The sequence below is a fragment of the Aotus nancymaae genome, unplaced genomic scaffold (assembly GCF_030222135.1).
Source record: "Aotus nancymaae isolate 86718 unplaced genomic scaffold, 86718_ANA_hifiasm-v0.15.2.pri h1tg000019l, whole genome shotgun sequence".
Taxonomy (NCBI): Eukaryota; Metazoa; Chordata; class Mammalia; order Primates; family Aotidae; genus Aotus; species Aotus nancymaae.
The window spans coordinates 33,196,446-33,218,894 of NW_026988431.1; the positions used below are offsets into that span (position 1 = coordinate 33,196,446).

The window sequence follows — 22,449 nt, forward strand, 5'->3', positions numbered from 1 at the left end:
GAAACTTATCTAATTCTGGGAAAATAAATTTTCCTCATCATGAACATATAACATTTTGTGTAGTGCTACCTACTTGACAAGCACTTTCATATCTCCTTTGCTCTGCAAAACAACTTTATGATATCAGCCAGGAAGTTCTTACCATACTTTATAGATGAAGTAAACTAAGACACAGAACAATTATTTTGTTTTTTTATTGGCAGATAAAAATTATATATGTTTATAATGTACAACACAATGCTTTGAAAGATATATAGATTGTGGAATGGCTAATTTGAGCTAATTTACATATGTATTACCTCACATACTTAGCCATTTTTTGCAGAATGATTAAATAACTTGTCCAAGGTAACAAAATTGGTGCATAAATACTAATTTTTTAACAGTTTCTAGTAAATAATTTATAATAGATTCTAAAACTTTATGAGGTTAGAGAATTATTTCTCCTTAAGATTATTAAACTTTTCTTGAAATTGAACATAGAATAATCCTAAATTGATTTTTAAAACATATTTATTCTATGTACAATTTAATTGCTCTGTACTAGACATTAAGCTGGGTGTTTTATTTTTATCTCTAATTCTTATTTTAAGATATATTGGTATATATTCACCTTACAAATGGAAAACTAGGACTTAGGGAGGGTAAGTGAATTGTGAGGGTGAAGGCCTCACAGCTAATAATGGAAATGGGTTCAGAACCTTTTCCAAGCCTGTATTTTTCTCCCTGTTCCATGCTGTATCTACTGTTTTTATACAGACTTTGGGATAGAAATAATCATCTTCTAAGAAAGCAGCAAATCTGTAGTTTCACAGTTATTTTTCTCCTAAACTTTGCACAGCCTTTAGCACTTCTCTTTCTTGAAACTTCTTCAGAGTACTTTTTTTTTTTTTTAACTCAGTTTCTACCTTGCTTCCTTTTCAACCTCTTTTCTGGGAACATTCCCCCATTGAGTGTCTGGTTTCCAATTCTCTTTACATCAGTTTCAGGGACTTCATCTCATATCGTGGTTTCGACTTCCCTTTAATAGGTTACTTTAAAATCTACATATCCAGATATAACTGTTAATGTATTCCGCCGATCTATCACTTAAATGGCCTCTCCGACATGCACAACTTTAATGTTGGAAATGGAACCTATTCCACTCTTCTAATCTGTACAAACTATCTTATTCTCATCAGTCTCCATATTACCAGCTGCTGTGTTCTCTATCTGCAAAATATAAAACTTTAGAATCATCTCTGGCCTGGTCTCTTGATACATAGTATTCTTTTTGCTCTGCCATGCTTCCTCACATCATTATGTAACTTGATCTCTAATGTCTTAGCACTTTAATAAGTTCCTGGAGGGCAACAACCACATATTATGTCGCTAGTTTACAAGATTTTTTTTTTCTGATACAGAGTTTTGCTCAGTTACCCAGGCTGGAGTGTAGTGACATGATCTGAGCTCACTGCAACCTTGAACCGTCCTGGGTTCAAGCGATTCTTGTGCTTCAGCCTCCCAAGTAGCTGGGATTACAGCCATGTGTCACCATGCCCGGCTATACAAGAGATTTTTGTATCAAAAGTTGATTTATAAGTTGTTATTTGGCATTTACCATGATTTTTGTTTTCTTCATACATGTATAGTTTGGGATTCAGCTGGGCTAACCCATGATACAAATTAGAGAAAAAGGAGTAAAATAGCTACTGGCCACCCGGGATTACTGGTAGCTCAGATACACCTCCTACCCTCTGGAGAGCTTCCTGTGTGATATAGCCCAGCCATGCCAACACCTACCATAGTATTGTGAACACAGTAGATGTTTTCATGCCAGTAAAGTTAACAAAACCCACTGCTTATTTTCTTCCATAAGTACTTTGAAATCATTCTCAAAAGTCATGGCACAGTATAATCATTAATAGTCATTTTGTGTACAGCAGGCAACTTGGTAACCATAAAGATTCTTAAAAGTGATAAATGAGTTTTGTATTTATTTGAGAAATCTTAAGACATTCAAATGCCTATGCCTGAAAGTGGTCATATTCCTCATGTAGAAGTATATCTAGGAGTAACAGTTACCCTTCTCTTGACAGACAGAAATATAGGTGATTAACAAGAATCAGGAAAATACAGGGATTTATCCTTAAAGATTTTCTGCAGATTCTGTTTGTACTTTGAAAGTTGTCAGTTACTATTAAATATAATTTAATAAAGTAAATGTAGACATGACTTGCAACTTCTTTAATCCTTTCAGAATATGGCATTTCAGGCTGAACAAAAAATAAAAGCAGATATTTTACGAAGCTTGAGTACTGAACAGCTATTCCGGTTGTTATCAGATTCAGATTTGAATGTGCTCATGAAGACATTGGGACTTCTTAGAAATCTCCTCTCTACTCGTCCTGTAAGTAAAATCACCCAGGCTTCAAATTAGCTAGCCCTGCATATGCACTGCAAGACATTGCTCTCTCTCTCTGCCCTCATTAACATCTGCCCATAAGTGTGATTCAAATGCTACTCTCTTCCAAAGAAACAAGGAGTTGATGTCTAGACCTGTCGCTTTCATAGGTGTTCTGGGAGCTGCTTCACCAAATCACCCCCTACTCTCCACTTCTATACTGTTTATCCTGTCTCCCTCTACTCGCTGGAACAGAGGAAAACATGACCAGTGCCTACCTTGATTTGTTACTTTTTTCTTACCTGGTATGCTGTCCAGGATGGATTTTCTCATCTGCCTAAATCACTTATGTCTGGGGCCTCTGCTTCTTTCCCTTCAGAGAATTCTCAGAGCCATTCCATAGACCATCTCCCTACCCACATTTACAGGATTGACCTCTGAAGATGTCAGTATAGAAAGCAGTGGATACATGCCAGAGTAGGAGAGGCTTAGCCTTGCTGGTGGGGTCCCTCTCGATGTTTTCTAACATTCCCCAAGAAACAATATAAGTAGCCTTCAGATAGATGAGGAAATATGGGTGCTTCCCTTCTCTGTGCCCCACTTGTCTTTTAAGTCGTCATTATGCATTTATGCTCCAAGATAATATTAGGAAATCTACACCATATTTTCCATGTCCCTGGCTTCTCCTATTACCCTAGTCCATCCAATTTTTTTATGCTTCCCATTTTTTTTTTTTTTGAGACAGAATCTTGCTCTGTCCCTCAGGCCTGAGTGCAGTGGTGCAGTCTCGGCTCATTGCAACCTCCACCTCCCAGGTTCAAGTGATTCTTCTGCCTCAACCTCCCAACTAGCTGGGAGTTCAGGAGTACACCACCACACCCTGCTAATTTTTGTACTTTTAGTAGAGACGGGATTTCACCATGTTGGCCAGGCTGGTCTCAAACTCCTGGCTTCAGGTGATTGGCCTGCCTTGGCCTCCCGGAGTGCTGGAATTACAGGTGTGAGCCCACCATGCCTGGTCTGTGTTTCCTTTTTCTTTAATATCTTTGGGCTTGAGGACCCCCAATGATTGCACTTTCATATTCTGTCAGGTCAACTTTATGTATATATGTATATATATGTAATGTATATATACGTGTGTATGTATATATATATGTGACATATTTGAAGGCAAACTGTAGCTTCAAAGTATAATAAACACTGTTCTTTGGCATCTAGTTCTGTATGCTGTAATGTGCTTGAAGCAGTTGTGAATAATAATGTTTAGCTTTTAGAAGCCTTCTATTCATTCAGTGGTCTTTTTCTGTTTCCCAGATGATAATTGTGGATTTCCCATTGTTTTACAGCATATAGATAAAATAATGAGTACTCATGGAAAGCAAATTATGCAAGCCGTCACTCTTATTCTAGAAGGGGAACATAATATTGAGGTCAAAGAGCAGGTATGTGTTGCTTTTTCTTGGGGAATATTTTCTGAATGTGAGCACAAAGGAAGTTCTTAGGAGTCTCCTGAAACATTCAGATCTGCAGAAGTCAGAGTGCTGAGATGGAAGGTACTCCAGAGATAGGAAAAAAGATCTTCCACCATCCCTTAAACTCTCTTTACGAATTACTCTTCCTGAAATAGAGGAAAACATGACCAGCATCTACAGTTTTACCCTGTGTGTCATGCACTGTACACATTGTCCCTGTCTCTACATGAGCAGCCACCTTTCATCATTCTGGAATGAATCCTTTTTCCAGGATCACTATATCTAGCCCTCTCTGCTGCCATGCTCTGAACTAGAAATTCCTGCAACTCACTGATAAAGTAATTCCTTACCCCTGGAGATAGTTTTCGTTTCTTTTCTCTTAGGCATCTTATTCCCCATCCCATATGCCTATTTCTGTTAAGTTTCAGGAGGGCAAGTTTAGGGTAGGCATTAAAAAGTACAGAAGCTGTGCATTTATCAGGACAGTTGGGAATTATTTTTCTCTATTTTCTGAGATTTGTCATGGGAGTTTTAATGTATATATTTTATTTTGTTCTGTGACAAATGTTGTAGAGCAAAAGGTCATAGAGCATTTTATTTTACTCTTTGACAAAGGTCACCTGCAAACCTAAGATTTTAACACAGGACCAGAGGTACTGGTAATGTTCAATTTTTTGACAAAGGTGTTGGCTACATGGTTGTGTTCACTTTCAAAATTCATTAAGCTGTAGATAGATATATATATCTACATATATATATCTCAAAGAAACTTGCCCAAGGTCATCAATAGAGAGTTGGACCCAGAGAGTCTAACTTCAGGGCCTGTGCTTCTCATCTTCTGTATTCTTGAGTTAGAGTAATTCAGCCAGCCTTGGAAGAGCAGCCCAAGAAGTAAGAGTTGTAGGTCTTAGAAGCTGCAATTAAGTTGTGAGCAAAAAAATGGTAGATTTGATAAAGTGATTTTAAGACTGATATTTTAGGTAGTATCTGTTAAATTTTTTTTTAAACTGTGTTTTGATGAAAAAAATTAACAGAAAATGTATAATCTCATAAGCATCAGTAAAATTAGCTGAAGTGAAATCTATTACTCAAACACAACAATGAAGAAAATACATTGTTCAGAATAAACCATTGTACTTTGAGAGTATAGGAATGAATTTTATCTAGAAAGACAACTTACCTGGTTAGAATTTCAGTAACTTGAAAAGTGAAGCAAGACAGAAAGGTGAGGCAAGATTTGAAGGAGGGCAGAAAGAAAGACCAACAACAATACTGTTTTTGCAAGACACAAAGGAACTCTTTCATACAGATTTTGGAAGTGATCTGGAAGTAGGCGAGTATGGGAGGCTAAACAGTCTGCTGACTAGCTGGCAGTTTAATGCTTCTCAAAAGCATCTGATAAGTTATTTTTTTGATTGACGTACAGTTGACAATAAGCTGCACATAAAGTATACAGTGTGATCAGTTTTGGCATGTGCATATACCTATGAAACTGTCACCACAGACAAGATAGTAAAATATATCTGTCACTGCCCTTAAATTGGGAGCAAGACAGGCATGTCCATTTGTACCACTACTGTTCAACATTGTGCTGGAATTCCTACTAAGCAAAAGAAGACGCATACAGATTGGAAAGGACAATATGAATGCCTATATAGAAAATGCCGTGGACTCACCAAAAAATCTAGAACTAATAAATGAGTTAAGCAAGGTCACAAGATAGAATAGTCAATTGTATTTTTATATATCATCAGTGAACAATTGGATGTTGAGATAATAAAACATAGTACCATTTGCAGTAGCTTAGGAAGAAAAAAAATGAAATTCTTATGTGTAAATCTCACAAGGATCTGTATACTGAACACTACAAAACACTGATAATGAAATGAATGAAAGAAATCCAATACCTAAATAAATGGAGAGATACACCATTTTAAAATGTCAGTTCTCCCCAAGTTGATTTATAGATTCAACAGTCCCAATCACAATACCAGCATGATTGTTTATAAATAATACTATAGATATAAATATCTAAAATCTGTGCCCTTACATACAGATTTAAAAACCTATGTAAAAAGGCAAAGGAACTAAAAAGCCAAAACAGTATTGAAGAAAAAACAGGTAGTATTGGAGGATTCACAATACCTTATCTCAAGACTTAACTATAAAAGTACAGTAGTAATGAAGACAGCATACTCTTAGCAAAAAAAAGATAGCACATATTGATCAATGGAACAGATTAGAGTCCAGAAATGGACCCACACATGAATGGCCAGTAGATTACTGACAAAGGTACAAAGGCAACTTGGTAGAGAAAGAATGGTCTTTTCAAGAAAAGGTGCTATACAATTGCTAAAAAAAAAATTAACTTTGAACCATATCACACACCTCAGATAAAAATTTACTGATAGACAAAACATAGAAGGTAAAACTATAAAACTTAGAAAAAATTCAGGAGAAAATCTTTGAGATCTTAGATTAGGCAAAGAGTTCTTAGCTATGAAATTTAAAACCTCATCCAGAAAAGAAAAGGTAAATTGGTCTTCATGAAACTGTAAAACTTCTGCATTGTGCTTTGTTTTTTTTTTTTTTTTTTTTTGTTTTGACATGGCCTCTTGCTCTGTCGCCCAGGCTGGAGTGCAGTGGCATGATCTCGGCTCACTGCAATCTCTGCCTCCCGGGTTCAAGCGATTCTCCTGCTTTAGCCTCCCAAGTAGCTGGGACTACAGGCACATGCCACCATGCCCGGCTAATTTTTGTATTTCTAGTAAAGACGGAGTTTCATCATGTTGGTCAGGCTGGTCTCAATCTCCTGACCTTGTGATCCACCTGCGTCGGCCTCCTAAAGTGCTGGGATTATAGGCGTGAGCCACTGCGCCCGGCCAGCTTCTGCATTGTGAAATGCACTGTTAAGAGACTAAAACAACAAGCCATTCACTGGAAGGAATATTTGTGGATCAGATATCTGACAAATGACTTGTGTCCAGAATATTTGAAGAATTCTCAAAACAACAAGAAAACAAACAACCGGCCAGGTGTGGTGGCTCATGCCTGTAATCCCAGCACTTTGGGAGGCCAAGACGGGCAGATCACAAGGTCAGGAGTTCCAGACCAGTCTGGCCAACATAGTGAAACCCCGTCTCTACTAATAATGCAAAAAATTAGCTGGGTGTGGTGGCACGCACCTGTAATTCCAGCTACGTAGGGAGGCTGAGGCAGAAGAATTGCTTGAACCCAGGAGGCAGAGGTTTCAGTGAGCCAAGATCACACCACTGTGCTCCAGCCTGGGCAACAGTGCAAGACTCCATCGAAGAAAGAAAACAAATAACCAAATATAAAACTCAGCAAATAATATGAACAGACACTTCACAATAAAATATCACTGTGTTATCTATTAGAATACCTAAAATGTTTTTAAAACTAATGGTACAGTTGCTAGCAAGGATATGGAGCATCTAGTAGGAATGCAAAATAATACAGGCATTTTGGAAATGGTTTGACAGTTTCTTACGAAGTTGAACATATACTTACCATATAACCCAGCAATCCCATTCCTAGGCATTTACTCATATAAAATGAAAACCTAAGATCACACATAAAAGAACTATGTATATATACATTCTTAACAACTTTATTTGTATCACCAAAAATTAGAAATTAACATCCCTCAACAAGCTATGGTTCATTCATATAATAGAATATCACGAGGGACAAACTGTTGCTATATGTAACAACATGAATGAATCTCAAATGCATTGTGCTACATGAAAGATCCCAGATACAAAAGACAAGATATTATATGATCCCACCTTGGGGATCTGTAAAAGACAAAACAGTTGAGACAGAGAACAAATCAAAAGTATCCAAGGCTTAAAGGTTAGGGGCAGGATTTGACTATAAAGGGATAGCATAGGAAAATTTAGGAAGGGAGGTGGTAATAGAACTGTTCTATAAATGCTGATTGTGCTGGCGGTTTTAAGGTTCTATACATTTGAGGCCGAGTGCACTTTGGGAGGCTGAGGCGGGCAGATCACTTGAGGTCAGGAGTTCAAGACCAGCCTGGCAACATGGTGAAGCCCTATCTCTACTAAAAGTACAAAAATTAGCCGGGTATGGCCACATGCTTGTAGTTCCAGCTACTCAGGAGGCTGAAGCAGGAGAATCACTTGACCCTGGGAGGCAGAGGTTGCAATGAGCTGAAATCACATGACTGCACTCCAGCCTGGGTGACACAGCAAGACTCCATCTCAAGAAATATATACATTTGGTAAATAAAATTACTACCAAAACAGTGAAATTTACTATATCTCTTATAATTCTATTCTCATTTCTACAAATGAAAAGCCAACCGGGATTTTGATTGTGTTGTATTTATAGATTAATTTGGCAAGAAGTGACATCTTAACAATATTGAGTCTTCCAATTCATGAACATACTATATCTTCTCAATTATTTAAGTCTTCTTCAGTTCTTAGCAATGTTTTGTAGTTTTTGGTATATAGGTGTTGTACTCTTGGTCAGATTTATTCCTAAGTATTTCATATGTTTGATGTTATGAAAATGTTATTTTAAAAATTTTAATTTCCAATTGTTCATTGTTAGTATATGGTAATACAGTTTTTGTATATCAGTCTTGTATCCTGAATTCTTGCTAAAGTTGCCTTAAGTTATTTCTGTGGATTACTTAAAATTTTCAACAAATGATCACATCTTTAAATAAAAATAGCTTTACTTCTTATTTTCCAATGTATATGCTATTTTGTTTTTCTTGTTTCATTGTCTAGCTAGAACTTACAGTGTAATGAGATGAGGATGAACATATTTGTCTTGTTTCCAATATTAGAGGAAAGCACCCAGTCCTTCACTATTGAATATGTAGGATGTAGGTTTTTCATAAATTCCCTTTATTAAAGAAAGGGAAAGAAATTCTATTCTAATTTGTTGAGTTTTTACCATAAACAGGATTATTTTTTCTTTTTTGTTTTTAAACCCCAAACATGAGCCGTAGATTTTTTTTAATCACTTTTTTTTGCATCTGTTGAAATTCCTTTTTTTTTTTTTATAGCTCCAATTTATATGGTGGATTCATTTAATTAAGTTTTATATGTTAAACTAATATATTTGAGGTAAACCTAATTTAGTCATTATATGTTATCCTTTAGATATATTGCTAGATTCAATTTACCGAAATTTGATAAGGAGTGTTTTACATCTATATTTATGAGGGATATTGATGAAATGTTTGTTTATAGTGTCTTTGTCTGGTTTTGGTATTGGGATAATGCTGGCCTTGGGGAATGAGGTAGAGATGTTCCCTCTTCAATTTTCTGCAAGAATTTGTGAAGAATTAATTATTTTTTTCTTCAGTTTTGGTGGAATGCTCCCATTTGGAATCATCTGGATATGATGACTGTTTTGTGGAAAGCTGTTTAACTACAAATTCACATTTTTTAATGGAAATAGGACTGTTGAGGTTATCTGCTTCTTGTGTGAGCTTTGGTATTATGTATCTTTCAAGGAATTTACTCATTTCATCTGAGTTTTCAAATTTATTAACATGAAACTGTTCATAATTTCTATTCCTTTTTCAAGTCTGTAGTATCCTTTGCAACGCAGTATCTCTTCTCTTGTTCTTTATATTGGTAATTTCTTTTTTTTCTTTTCTTTTTGAGACAGTCTTGTTCTGTCATCCAGGCTGGAGTGCAGTGGTAAGATCTCAGCTCATTGCAATCTCCGCCTCGCGGGTTCAGTCGATTCTTCTGCCTCCACCTCCCAAGTAGCTTGGGATTACAGGCATGTGCCACCACACCCAGATAATTTTTGTATTTTTAGTAGAGATGGGGGTTTCACTATCTTGACCAGGCTGTTCTCAAACTCCTGACCTTAGGTGATCTGCCCACCTCAGCCTCCCAAAGCGCTGGGATTACTGGTGTGAGCCACTGTGCCCAGTTGGTAATTCTTTTTTTCCTGTTCAGTCTGACTAGAGGTTTAGCAATTCTATTGATAGTCTCAAAGAATCAGCTTTTGGTTTCTTTGATTTTCCCACCTATTATTTTCTTTTTTCTTTCTTTTTTTTTTTTTTTTGGAGACAGAATCTCACTCTGTTGCCCAGGCTGGAGTGTAGTGGTGTGATCTTGGCTCACTGCAGCCTCCACCTCCTGATTTCAGAGAATATCGTGCCTCAGCCTCCCGAGTAGCTGGAATTACAGGTGCCCGCCACGACGCCTGGCCAATTTTTTTAGAGATGAGGTTTCACTATGTTGGCCAGGCTGGCCTCAAACTCCTGACCTCAAGGGATCCACCTGTCTTGGCCTCCCAAAATGCTGGGATTACAGGCATAAAGCCACCGCACCCAGCCTGAGCCTGTTCTCTACTTCAGAGTCTAGCCAACTGTTTCTGTAAGAGGCAAAGTATATATTTTAATTTTTATAGGCTCTGGTCTCTAGCAACTACTCTTTTATGCTGTTCTAGCCTGGAAGCAGCTGTAGACAATACATAAGCAAGTAGACCTGACTGTCTTCCAATAAAAATTACCAAAAGAGACAGCAGGTTGGATTTGGCCTAGACCATAATTTACTAGTCTCTGCTCTATTTCATTGATTTCCAATTCTTCATATTAGTGTATACACTAATATGCATACATTAATGGGGGGGGGTGTGTGTATGTGTAGTTTTTATCTCTTCCTCAGCCCACATATTCAATTGACTTGGCCCAACAATTGATTTTTGATTTTTTTTTTGAGACGGAGTCTCACAGTGTTGCCAGGCTGGAGTGCAGTGGCGCAAGCTCAGCTCATTGCAACCTCTGCCTCCCAGGGTCACGCGATTCTCCTGCCTCAGCCTCCCCAGTTGCTGGGACTACAGGTGTGCACCACCATGCCCAGCTAATTTTTGTACTTTTGGTAGAGACAGGGTTTCATCATGTTGGCCAGGATGGTCTCGATCTCTTTCTTGTCCCTGAGATCCACCTGCCTTGGCCTCCTAAAGTGCTAGGATTAGGCATGAGTCACTATGCCCGGCCTAATTGATTTCTTTAAGATTTGATTTCTTGTCTCCATAGGAATATTTACAGAGAGGTTTTGTAAGCTTCAAAACAGAACTGGTCCTCACTCTTTCATGCTGTTCAAACCTGGGGATGCATGGGTGTATTCTAACACTACAAAGGGGAGTCACTCACCTCTCTTGCTGACCTGGTCTATTCTGAGGGATCGTCTCTGGAGTTCCCCTTTATATTCAGTCTTAGTGGATAAGAGGAGGTAGCTGTTTTCTAGGTGAGTCTAAAGGTGTTTACCATTTCTCCTCTCTCCATGAATACCTTGTTTATGAAGCCTTATTTAAAATTCTTATTCATAGTTAGGATCATTTCCATTATTTCCTGTTAAGGTGCTCTGGCCAACTCATAGGACTGAGTCTTTTTGATGAGAAATGGTGGGGAGATGGAGAACAAGAGAGTAATAAACTATGATTCTTCCATGTGCTGCCTCCTTCCTGCTTCCCAGCCAGGTTTTACCTTTGTTCCCATTGATTGGCCTCACCCTTTGCATTTTGATTTTATCTTAATAAAGCCTGGCAGAGGCTGGTTGGTGAGAATTGGATCACTACCACTGATGAATATCATTTTGCTGGCTTGCTCTTGGAAGGTGGGGTTATTGTAAAGCTTGCTAAGGCTTTCTGTAATCACATGAAGGAATTCAAGCAGAACTAGAAGGAATGTGGTATTGTGAGTCCAGTGTTGCCACATTTGGATTGCAAGTCAAGACGTGATGGAGATGGGGAGAGAAAGAATACTTGTTGTAGGCTGGGCGCGGTCACTCACACCTGTAATCCCAGCACTTTGGGAGGCTGAGGCAGGTGGATCAGCTGAGATCAGGAATCTGACACCAGCCTGGCCAACATGGTGAAACCTCATCTCTACTAAAAATACAAAAATTAGCCAGGTGTGGTGGTGCACACCTGAAATCCCAGTTACTTGGGAGGCTGAAGCAGAGAGCATTGATTGAATCCAGGAGATGGAGGTTGCAGTGAGCCAAGATCATACCACTATACTCCAGCCTGGGCGACCAAGTGAGACTGTCTCGGAAAAAAAAAAAAAAAAAAAACACTCGTATTTAATTACCTTATCCTGTAGTCTCAGGAGGGGCTAGAATGTGCGGAGATCAACTATAAAACTATAAATCACTTGGTTCTGATGTCATCTTGAACTTGGACTCCTAAAACATTGACTGTCAACTCTTCCCCAAACTAATTACTCCTGTTAATTACACTTGTCGTGCTCATGTCTGCCCCTTCATAGGATCTTTTCCACGAGAGAATAACCAAAAAGAGTGCAGATTCATGAGCTTAGGAGCAAGTAGCAGGTGGAGGCATAGAAAAGAGAGACCTCCCTAGCAGGGGAGTTGCAACACCTTCAGAGCTTCCACCGAAGAGACTACTTTGTTCAGGGAACATTGTGGTTTGTCACAAGAGTTTCTCTTGGAAATGAGATTTTCAAGAAAAAAATAATAAGTTACATTTTCTCTTTGATTTGATAGTATAACTTATACAAAATGGCTGCTTTTGCACAGCTATGGGTTAATGCCCAGCAAGAAACCACCAAAGTGTTGGGGTTCTCTTTTGTCTAATGTAGATTTGTTCGGGTGTGGTTTACTGTTATTAGCAATGATGTCAGCAGATGAGAAATCAGGGCATTGAGAGTGGAACCTGTGAGAATCCATGTACCTTTAAATGAGAAATTGCCCAAACTCTTGAGAGAGCTTGACTCGGATTTCAGAGCTTTCCTGACTGTTGGCCCTTTGTTCTTTTCCAGACACTGTGTATCTTAGCCAACATAGCGGATGGTACAACAGCAAAAGATCTTATTATGACCAATGATGATATCCTACAGAAAATCAAGTATTACATGGTGAGCCCTTGTCCTCTTTCACTTCAGGATTAGAATGCAGGGACTGTTCTATTATTAACTCAAAATAAATTGTGCAGAGATTTTAAAAAGAGGAAAAGAGGCCGGGCGCGGTGGCTCAAGCCTGTAATCCCAGCACTTTGGGAGGCCGAGGCGGGTGGATCACGAGGTCAAGAGATCGAGACCATCCTGGTCAACATGGTGAAACCCCGTCTCTACTAATACAAAAAATTAGCTGGGCACGGTGGCGCGTGCCTGTAATCCCAGCTACTCAGGAGGCTGAGGCAGGAGAATTGCCTGAACCCGGGAGGCGGAGGTTGCGGTGAGCCGAGATCGCGCCATTGCACTCCAGCCTGGGTATCAAGAGCGAAACTCTGTCTCAAAAAAACAAAAAAAAAAGAGGAAAAGAACAGATTACTATGTGACTCCTCAGACTGAAGGAACTCTCTTCCATCCTGAAGAAAAAGAGAAAACACCAACTCCTTGAAACTTGTGCCACATGGTAATATTATTACCTGCCATTCCACTCCCTGCCCTTGTTGTCTACTGGTTGCCTCCTTCTTAACCAGTGAAGACCTGGGCACTTGGCTTTCTCTCAGTGCCCTCCAGTCCCTGTCTTCCCTCTCAAGTCTTCATTCCCATGGTGGATGAACCCTCTAGCCCTCTGGCACCATAGTTCCTTTACCTGTTTGCTTCTAAACAATCTGCTACCTGCTGCCGTGGCCATACCCTGCATCTGATCATCACCAGAGACTGCCCACTGCCAAAATCTGGGTATTAAACAGCCCTCCACTTTTCATTCTGTCAACATCTCCTGACAAAATTCCAACCATGGAGGAAGCCTCCCCTTGCCACACCAATCTGTCTTCTCTTTGCCTGCCGTGTCAGAGTTAACAACTGCAGAGAAAGGCACCGTACCCCACATGGGCGCTCCGCCCCTCCTGTTGTCCTTCGGTGATTCTCTAAGAAGCTGGCACCCTCATTCTCTAGGAGAATAGATTCTTACCTGCCCCTCATCCTTTAGATCTCACATTTTCCCTCCCTATGACAGTTAGTGATGACCTCAGCTTTTTGTTTTATTAAGAGAAACTAAAGTCCTTCAGTGGCTCCTTGTTATACCTGAATAAAGTTCATATGCCCTTATGATGGCCTGTCAAGTCCTACATGACCTAACCCATTTATATCCCCAATTTATCTTATTCCTCTCTTCCTTTGTTCACTACACTGGCTGCTTGCAGTTTCTCGAAAAGGCCATGTTCTTTCCTTCCTTGGGACCTTCACACATGGCTTCTCTGCCTGGAACACTTTTCTCCTCTCCATCTCTCCCTTCAAATCTCAGCTGAACTTATACTTTCTTACTGGATTCTTGTCCTTGTAGATTATTCCTCATTACTGCTTTTTGTTCCCTTCCTTCAGAGCCCTTAGCTCAATTTTAGTGTTGTATATTTGTGTGCCTACTGGGTGGCTCTACCACAGTGTAAGTTCCACAAGGGCAGGGACCATGTCAGCTTTGTGCACAGTTGTATATCCACCATGGTGTCTGGCCTTAGCGTATGCTTGGTAAATATTTGTTGAATGAAAACCTTACCGCTTCCAACCAAAGATTCTGTTATCTTTTCAATACCAATCCACATTGTATACCTAATCACTTAAAAAGTTTTCCTTAACTTCTCATACCTATTGAGGCATACCCATTTCTCTGTTACTCAAAGCCAAAGCCAAATTTCTTTCTTTTTTTATTTTTATTTTTTGAGACAGGGTCTCACTCTGCCACCCAGACTCGAGTGCAATGACATGATCTTGGCTCATCACAACCTCCACCTCCTGGGTTCAAGTGATTCTCCTGCCTCAGCCTCCTGATTAGCTGGGATTACAGGCGCACCACTATCACTTGGCTAATTTTTGTATATTTAGTAGAGACAGGGTTTCACCATGTTGGCCAGGCTGGTCTCAAACTCCTGACCTCAAATGATCCACCCACCTCGGCCTCCCAAAGTGCTGGGATTACAGGCATGAGCCACTGTGCCTGGCCTTCAAAGCCAAACTTCTTAACATCTTTTCTGCACATACTATCTCCTTCTTTACCTCTAAAGTCATTCTTTAACCTGCTTCATTTCACCTCTACCCCCATCATTCAACTGAAACTCATAATTAGGGTCAACAGTGACTTCCATGATGCGAAATCCAAAGGATCCTTTTCTCTCTTCATCTTAACCCACTTACAGCAGATTTCAGCCCAGCTAACTAGTTCCTCCTCCTGGAAACATCCTTTTCTCTTGGTTTGCATGACACCATACCTCCCTGCTTACTCTGGACCCTCTTCTCTTCTCTCCTACAGGTGCTCTCCTGAGATCAGCAGATCACAACTTTCATTGTACAATAGGACCTTGTAGGGAGCTTTCAAAGATTACTGCTTTGTCTTATCCCTCCCAAGATTCTGATTTAATAGGTCTGGGTATAGCCTGGGCATCAGGATTTTTTTTTTAAGATTCCTGGGTGGTTCTTACATATAGACATTATATATCTTCCTGCCCTTTCAGCCTTTCAGCATCTCCATGTGGCTGTCTGATAACACCTTGGAGTCTGTCTTGATTTTTCCAGCTCTGTCCCCTCATTCACCCAATTTATCAGCAAGTCCTATCTGCCCTTCCTCCAAAACTGATCTTGAATCTAATTACTCCTTTTGATCACCACTGCCCCCACCCTAGTCAGTTCAAGTCACAGCACCTCATGCCTGATAAACTATAATAACAGTATCCTCTTAGACACTTCTTCACTGTCACGCCAATTCCTTCAACCCAAGGGTCTTCTAAAAAATGTAAATCAGATCTTGTCCCTCCACTATTTAAATCTTTCAGGGGCTTCCTTTAAACACAGAATGAAATCCAGAGTCCTTACTGTGGCCTACAAGTTCGCACAATTTGGCTACACTACTTTTCTGAACAGATAGCTCTTCTTACCCAGACCTTTTCAGGAAATTTTTCTCCTCCTTGGAATTTCAAGCCCCTTGCTGTTTGCACATCTGGCACCTTCCTGTTCTTTAAGTCTCCGTTTAAATATTGCCTTCTTCAAAGAGATCTGTTTTGTGCATTCCGCCTAAATTAAGTTGCCACCCTCCAACCTCCAATTTTCTCTATCATCATAGTAATGTGTGTCCTCAAAAAATGTTGAATGAATGATGAATAAACTTATGCAAAGTAAATACATATTTGTTATAGTATATACAGACTCGTTATTTAACAAATATTGATTCATTATCTGAGACTGGGAACAGATAAGTTTTATTTTGTTTTATCTTAAGGGAGCCCAAACTGAACATCCCCTTAAAAGTGTTGGCAGGTAGAAGAAAGAATCACTAGCCATAGAATTCTACTGAAGGAAGCCAGATCCAGTTCTTTGTCTCTGCTTAGTTGAAATAGAGTCCTACATGAGAAGATAAGTCTGTCTTAGCCTTCAAAAAACCATTGAGCATACTTTGCCATTGATATTTCCTCAGATGTGCATAAATTATTTAAACATAGTAGAATTTTTTTTAATTGACCAATAGAACAATGATCTATAAAGATTATTTTGGCCGGGCGCGGTGGCTCACGCCTGTAATCCCAGCACTTTGCGAGGCCGAGGCGGGTGGATCACGAGGTCAAGAGATCAAGACCATCCTGGTCAACATGGTGAAACTCCGTCTCTACTAAAAATACAAAAAAACTAGCTGGGCACGGTGGCGCGTGCCTGTAATCCCAGCTACTCAGGAGGCTGAGGCAGGAGAATTGCCTGAACCCAGGAGGCGGAGGTTGCGGTGAGCCGAGATCGCGCCATTGCACTCCAGCCTGGGTAACAAGAGCGAAACTCCGTCTCAAAAAAAAAAAAAAAGATTATTTTATGGCTGGGTGTGGTGGCTCATGCTGTAATCCCAGCACTTTGGAAGGCCAAGGCAAGGGGATCACCTGAGGTCAGGAGCTCGAGACCAGCCTGACTAACATGGTGAAACCCTATCTCTACTAAAAATACAAAATATTAACCAGCATGGTGGTGCGCACCTGTGATCCCAGCTATTCCGGAGGCTGAGGCAGGAGAATCACTTGAACCCAGGAGGCGGAGGTTGCAGTGAACCGAAATTGTGGCATTGCACTCCAGCCTAGGCAATAAGAGCAAAACTCTGTCTCAAAAAAAAAAAAATTGGGCCGGGCACGGTGGCTCACGCCTGTAATCCAAGCACTTTGGGAGGCCGAGGCAGGTGAATCACAAGGTCAAGAGATCGAGACCATCCTGGTCAACATGGTGAAACCCCCTCTCTACTAAAAATACAAAAAATTAGCTGGGCATGGTGGTGTGTGCCTGTAATCCCAGCTACTCAGGAGGCTGAGGCAGGAGAATTGCCTGAACCCAGGAGGCAGAGGTTGCAGTGAGCCGAGATCGCGCCATTGCACTCCAGCCTGGGTAACGAGCGAAACTCCGTCTCAAAAAAAAAAAAATATTATTATTTTATTATTGGGTCATCTCGTTCAGGTGCAAGCACTCCATGTGGATAAATGATCCAAAGCAACCAGAAATGGTTGTACTTTCAGTACATAAAGCAAAATAAGAATTGTATTAGGACTAGGAGGCCCCTTAGTGATAGTAGAGACATTTGAGAAATCAACTAGAGATTTCATCAAGTTTTTGGGGATGTTCCTATAGAAATAAGAGTAATTTAATTATTCCAGAAGCTGAATGTATTATATAATGCTTCTAGTTTATAGCAAGTTGTGTCAGAGGAGTAAACCGTTTAAAGATTGTGTGTGTGTGAAAGTCTGGGTGTTACAGAACTTTCTGACCATATATTCACTTTCTTCCCCAAAGGAATTATTGGGCCATTTGAATATGATAACCAGTAGCTTAAGAGATCAATACCAAATGCAAATCCACCCATTTTATATTGGCTGCTGGTGACCTGGAAACGTAGCCTAAGTTGAAAGCGTAAAATTGTCAAATGACGGTGTTTCTCTGTGCATGGACTGAATCATAAATTGCAAACTATACCTGTAGCCCTAGAGGTGTTTAGTTTGTCCAGCCAGATAGTGTTTTCAAATTTGAATTTGAATGTCTTTTGGCAAGGCTCGTACTCCTCAATTTGCCAGATTCTCCACTGTCCCTTATTATCTTTAGCCCAGCCCTTTCATTCATTAGTGTTAACTTCATGGCCCCTCAAGACATTTGAGTTTGAGGCTTCTGCTTCAACTTTTAGGTTATAGGAATTGCCTATGGTAGGTCTTCCAAAAAAAGATCTAAAATGAGATTACCACCTTTTTTTTTTCTGTATTAATAGGGCCATTCACATGTTAAACTGCAGCTTGCAGCCATGTTTTGTATATCAAACCTCATATGGAATGAAGAGGAAGGTAAGAGATTGGTGAGATATGTTTTGAAAAAAAATTATGGGAAGAGTGTCTTGCACAGGGAAGGCAGCAGGTACCCCTGAGATCCTGGGGAGAGACTCTGTTCTTGGACCACTTGGCCCAAGCACCCTCCAGAGTCGCCCTGGTATGAAAATCAGTGGAACTAGCCTGAGTCAGATGGACAGTCAACACTGAGCACCCCATTGGAGCCAACTCTATACCAGATTCAAGAGGGGAGAGTGAGAAGTAAGTGGCAGTCCCTGCCATGAGAGAGCTGATGAGGATGGTGAGATGCACTCGAAGAAGGTGAGAGGAGAGAGTGGGTGGGAGGATAAGCCTTTCGTTATGAGCAGAGGAAGCACATATGAGGACTACAGGCAGATAAGCATGATGGAGAAGAAGGTGCATTGGTGAGAAATGAGAAATGCAATGTGACTGGTGAAGCTGGTAGTCTGTAAGGAGGACTGTATAAATCAGAGATGATTCTTTACCTTGGCTGCATATTAGAATCATCTGGGAATTTTTACCCCAGGCCAATTAAATCAGAATCTCTGGGGGTGGACTCCAGGCATAAGTGTTTCTTTTTTTTGGGGGGGGTGCAGCTGTTTATTTCAGGGAGACAGCAGGGGAGGGGCTCAGTCTTTCTTGGCAGCAGCTTTCCTCATGGCGGCCAAGACATTGCTCAGCTCCTCCCGCTTCCTGTTGGCCCGGATGTGTGTCCCCACCCTTTTCTTGGTGAACTTGAGGGCCTGTTTGTCCTTGGAGACCTTCAGCAACTCCATGGCACGCCACTCGTACGGGGCAAAGCCACACACCTCCTGGATCATGTCCTGCACAAACTTGGTGTGTTTGGTCAGATGCCCGCAGTGGCGGCTGTGCCTGGGCTTGCTCACGTTCTTGGTCATCTTGTGGCCCTTGTTGAGGCCATGACCATAGGATACCGAAGAGCCATGGCTGTAGACAGCAGCAGGGAGAAAGGGCGGAGGTTGAGTCCCGATTTGGTCCCCGAGGTCCAGAACCCAGCGCCCTGACCCCTTCAGTCTCGCTTGCCACAACCAACCATCCTCCAACCCGCACAGAGAACCCAGGAGTACGGATGGCGGCGGATTACCGCCGTGCAGGAACCCACTCCGGCATAAGTGTTTCTTAAAGCTCCCCAGTGGATTCCAATTTATAGCCAAGGTAGCAAACAAATACAGGAGAGCAATAGGTCCCAAGGCTGGGTTTGGCTGCATTAGAATCACGTGGGGAACATTTTTAAAGTGCAGATTTCTGGGCCCCATCCCTAGAAATTCTGATTCACTTTGTCTAGAGAGAGCCAGTGCATGAGTGGTCACTGTAGGTTCTTCAGTGGGGAAGACTCCAGGGGATTACTCAGCAGTTATGCCCAAAACAAAGTGCAAGAAGGGAAACTGGATTCCGCCCACAGACCTAGATACCAAGTAGCGTCTATGTACGGGGGAGACAAAGCCACCCTCAAGGAGACCTTAGTCTAGTTGGAAGATGGAACAGAGTGATATGAAAGAAATTGGAAGTGCCAGTTGTACTGAGAGGCAACAAAAAGTGCTGGGAGGACAGAGGAGGGTAGAAGATAATAGAAAGGGGAAGACAAGACCTGTTTGGAGTAGTAAGAGCCTGGCCTGGCCTGGCCAGGGCCATGGGTATGTCCTGAGAGAAGTGATGAAGCTGGGAATCAGTGGCAGAGGGCCTGTACCAGGCTGAAGAATCTAACCTTGACCCTGTAGTCCATGGAGAAATCAGTCCAGCTGCAGAACCCAGGATAGACTGCAGGCAGGATGGTCAGGAGGCAGACAGCCAAGTTAGAAGGCTGTCAGTCCAAGCATGACTGGGTCCGACCACATTGGGAGAGGGTGGAGGACAAAAGGGACAGTAGTAGTAGGGAGTGAAGGACACTGGTAAGGCTCTAGATTGTTGATTGTACATCAGAGAGAGCATTTGCCTGGGTCATGTTTCCAGTAACCTGGCTTTAATCATTTAGGTTCGCAAGAACGCCAGGATAAATTACGAGACATGGGCATCGTAGATATTCTACACAAATTGAGTCAGTCACCAGATTCAAACCTTTGTGACAAGTGAGTATGAATGTAAAAAGGTCGTCTTTGGGCTGTGTTGGATTCTTTCACAAAAGGGTTTGAATTGCCGGTAATTAACATGGCCATACTTTTAAAATCTTTTATATTCTTAGATTTTCCTTATAATTTTCTATCAGCCACTGTATGACGTTTAAGTGAGCTATAAACTAATGATTTTCAAATTATTAAAGACTCTCATCTTACTGTGAATTAACCTGAGTCTGGACCATCTTAGTGGATAGGATCCAGAAGCAATTTGCATCTATTCCCTTGATCATTAGAATAGACATGCATGTGACCTTTTGGAAAGCAGAAAAACTAGTAATGCAAACATTCGTTAGCTCAACACCTCACTGAACACCCATTTTGTGCCAGGCTGGCCCTGCTGCTGGGTATACAAAAAAATCATTGTCTTCAAAGAGCTCATCATTTCCTGGTAGAGCCAAGAGTTACAATCAGATACTTAGCTAATCTCAAAATAGCCAAAAATGCTTTTCCTAACTACGTGTTCTCTTTTTTAACAGCCTTCACTTTCCATCTTGCCTCTATAATAACAAAGCAGGGAACATCAGCACTTTGAGTCTCCAGAATCTTGAGCATGGCTTAGAAGCCCTTCAGCCCTTACTTATCTGGCTCTGCCTTTCTCATCTTCCCCGCACCCACCATGCACACCCTATACTGCAGCCATACCTGCCCGCTTAACAGTAGCACACCTCCATGCAATTACACATTCTGTTCCATCTGATTTGCTATCCCAGTCTCCTCTCCTCTCAGTCCCCATTCACTCAGCGGATAACTCTCTTTTTAATACCTGCCTTCTCCCAGGCATTGTTTTAGGCATTAGAGATATAATGGTGAATAAAATTGATGAAGTCTTTGTCCTCATGCAACTTACATTCTAGTATAGGAGACAGATGATAAGCGAATGAATACATAACACAGTATCAAGTGATGAGAGGTACCATGAAGAAAAATAAAGCAAGGTGAAGGAATGGAGAATCAAGAAAATTTATTTTAGTATAGGTTAACCAGTAAAGATGTCTCTGAGGATGACATGATCAGAGACCTGAATGAAATGAGGAAGATTTCATCTGGGCAAATGCTTAGAGGAAGAGTATTTATAGGCAGGGGTGACAGTGGGTTCAAAGGCCCTGAGGCAGGAGTGAACTTGGTATGTTCAGGGAACAGCAAGAAGAACAGAGGGCTGATGAAAAATAATGAGGGGGAGAAAACAGGAAATCATTGGAGACTGTTGAGCAGAGCAGACATTATCTGATTTGAATTTTTTTTTTCTTTCTTTCTGAGACAGAGTTTCACTCTTGTTGCCCAGGCTGGAGTGCAATGGCGTGATCTTGGTTCACTGAAACCTCCGCCTCCCAAGTTGAAGTGATTCTCCTGCCTTAGCCTCCCAAGTAGCTAGATTACAGGCACCCGCCACCATGCCCAGCTAGTTTTTTGTGTTTTTGGTAGAGACAGGGTTTCTTTTTCTTTTCTTTTCTTTTTATTTTTTTACTTTTTTTTTTCTTTAATAAAGATGGGGTTTCACCATGTTGGTCAGGCTGGTCTTGAACTCCTGACCTCAGGTGATCCACCCGCCTTGGCCTCCAAAGTGCTTGGATTACAGGCGTGAGCCACCACGCCCGGCCTAGAGACAGGGTTTCACCATGTTGGCCAGGCTGGTCTCAAGCTCCTGACTACAGGTGATCCGCCCGCCTCGGCCTCCCAAAGTGCTGGGATTACAGGCATGAGCCACTGCACCTCGCCCTGATTTGAATTTTTAAAAGATCACTCTATATAGAGAACCATCTGTAGGAGAGCAAGAATGGAGGCAGAGAGACCAGTTAAAGGCCATTGCAATAACGTCAGTAAGGGATGGGAGGTTAGTGTTGGAAGTACTGAGAAGTGGTTGGATTCAGAATTTTAATCTGAATATAAATGCCAACGGGACTTACTCACAGATTCAGTATAGGATGTTAAAGAGAGAAAAGGAAAATGTCTAGGGTTTTAGCCTGAGCAACTAGATGGAGGGTGTTGCCATATACCAAGATGGTGAGACATATAGAAGTGGGTTGTGGTAGGGAGCATCAAAAGTTCTTGTTTGGGTATGCCAACATTAGGATACCTATTAGATATCCAAGGGACTTGGAAGAGCATGGCTAGGGGTGTAAATATGAATGGTATTTAAAGCCATGGAGCTGGATGAAGTCACCTAGAGCAAGTAAGAGAG

General features: G+C 41.0%; 1 protein-coding gene and 1 pseudogene across 5 annotated transcripts in view; one reads left to right on the forward strand and one right to left on the reverse strand.

Annotated features, from left to right (window-relative positions):
- The window catches only part of ARMC8 (armadillo repeat containing 8), a 112,647-nt gene that overhangs the window by 84,661 nt on the left and 5,537 nt on the right, over positions 1 to 22,449 (forward strand). For all 5 annotated transcript variants that reach the window (XM_012451129.3, XM_012451130.3, XM_012451134.3 and 2 more), the window contains 5 exons: positions 2,240 to 2,389; positions 3,730 to 3,825; positions 12,662 to 12,757; positions 18,060 to 18,132; positions 20,129 to 20,222. In XM_012451129.3, the coding sequence (XP_012306552.2) occupies positions 2,240 to 2,389; positions 3,730 to 3,825; positions 12,662 to 12,757; positions 18,060 to 18,132; positions 20,129 to 20,222 (509 nt within the window). The remainder of the gene's footprint in view (positions 1 to 2,239; positions 2,390 to 3,729; positions 3,826 to 12,661; positions 12,758 to 18,059; positions 18,133 to 20,128; positions 20,223 to 22,449) is intronic.
- On the reverse strand, positions 18,649 to 19,156 carry LOC135275883 (large ribosomal subunit protein eL36-like; annotated as a pseudogene).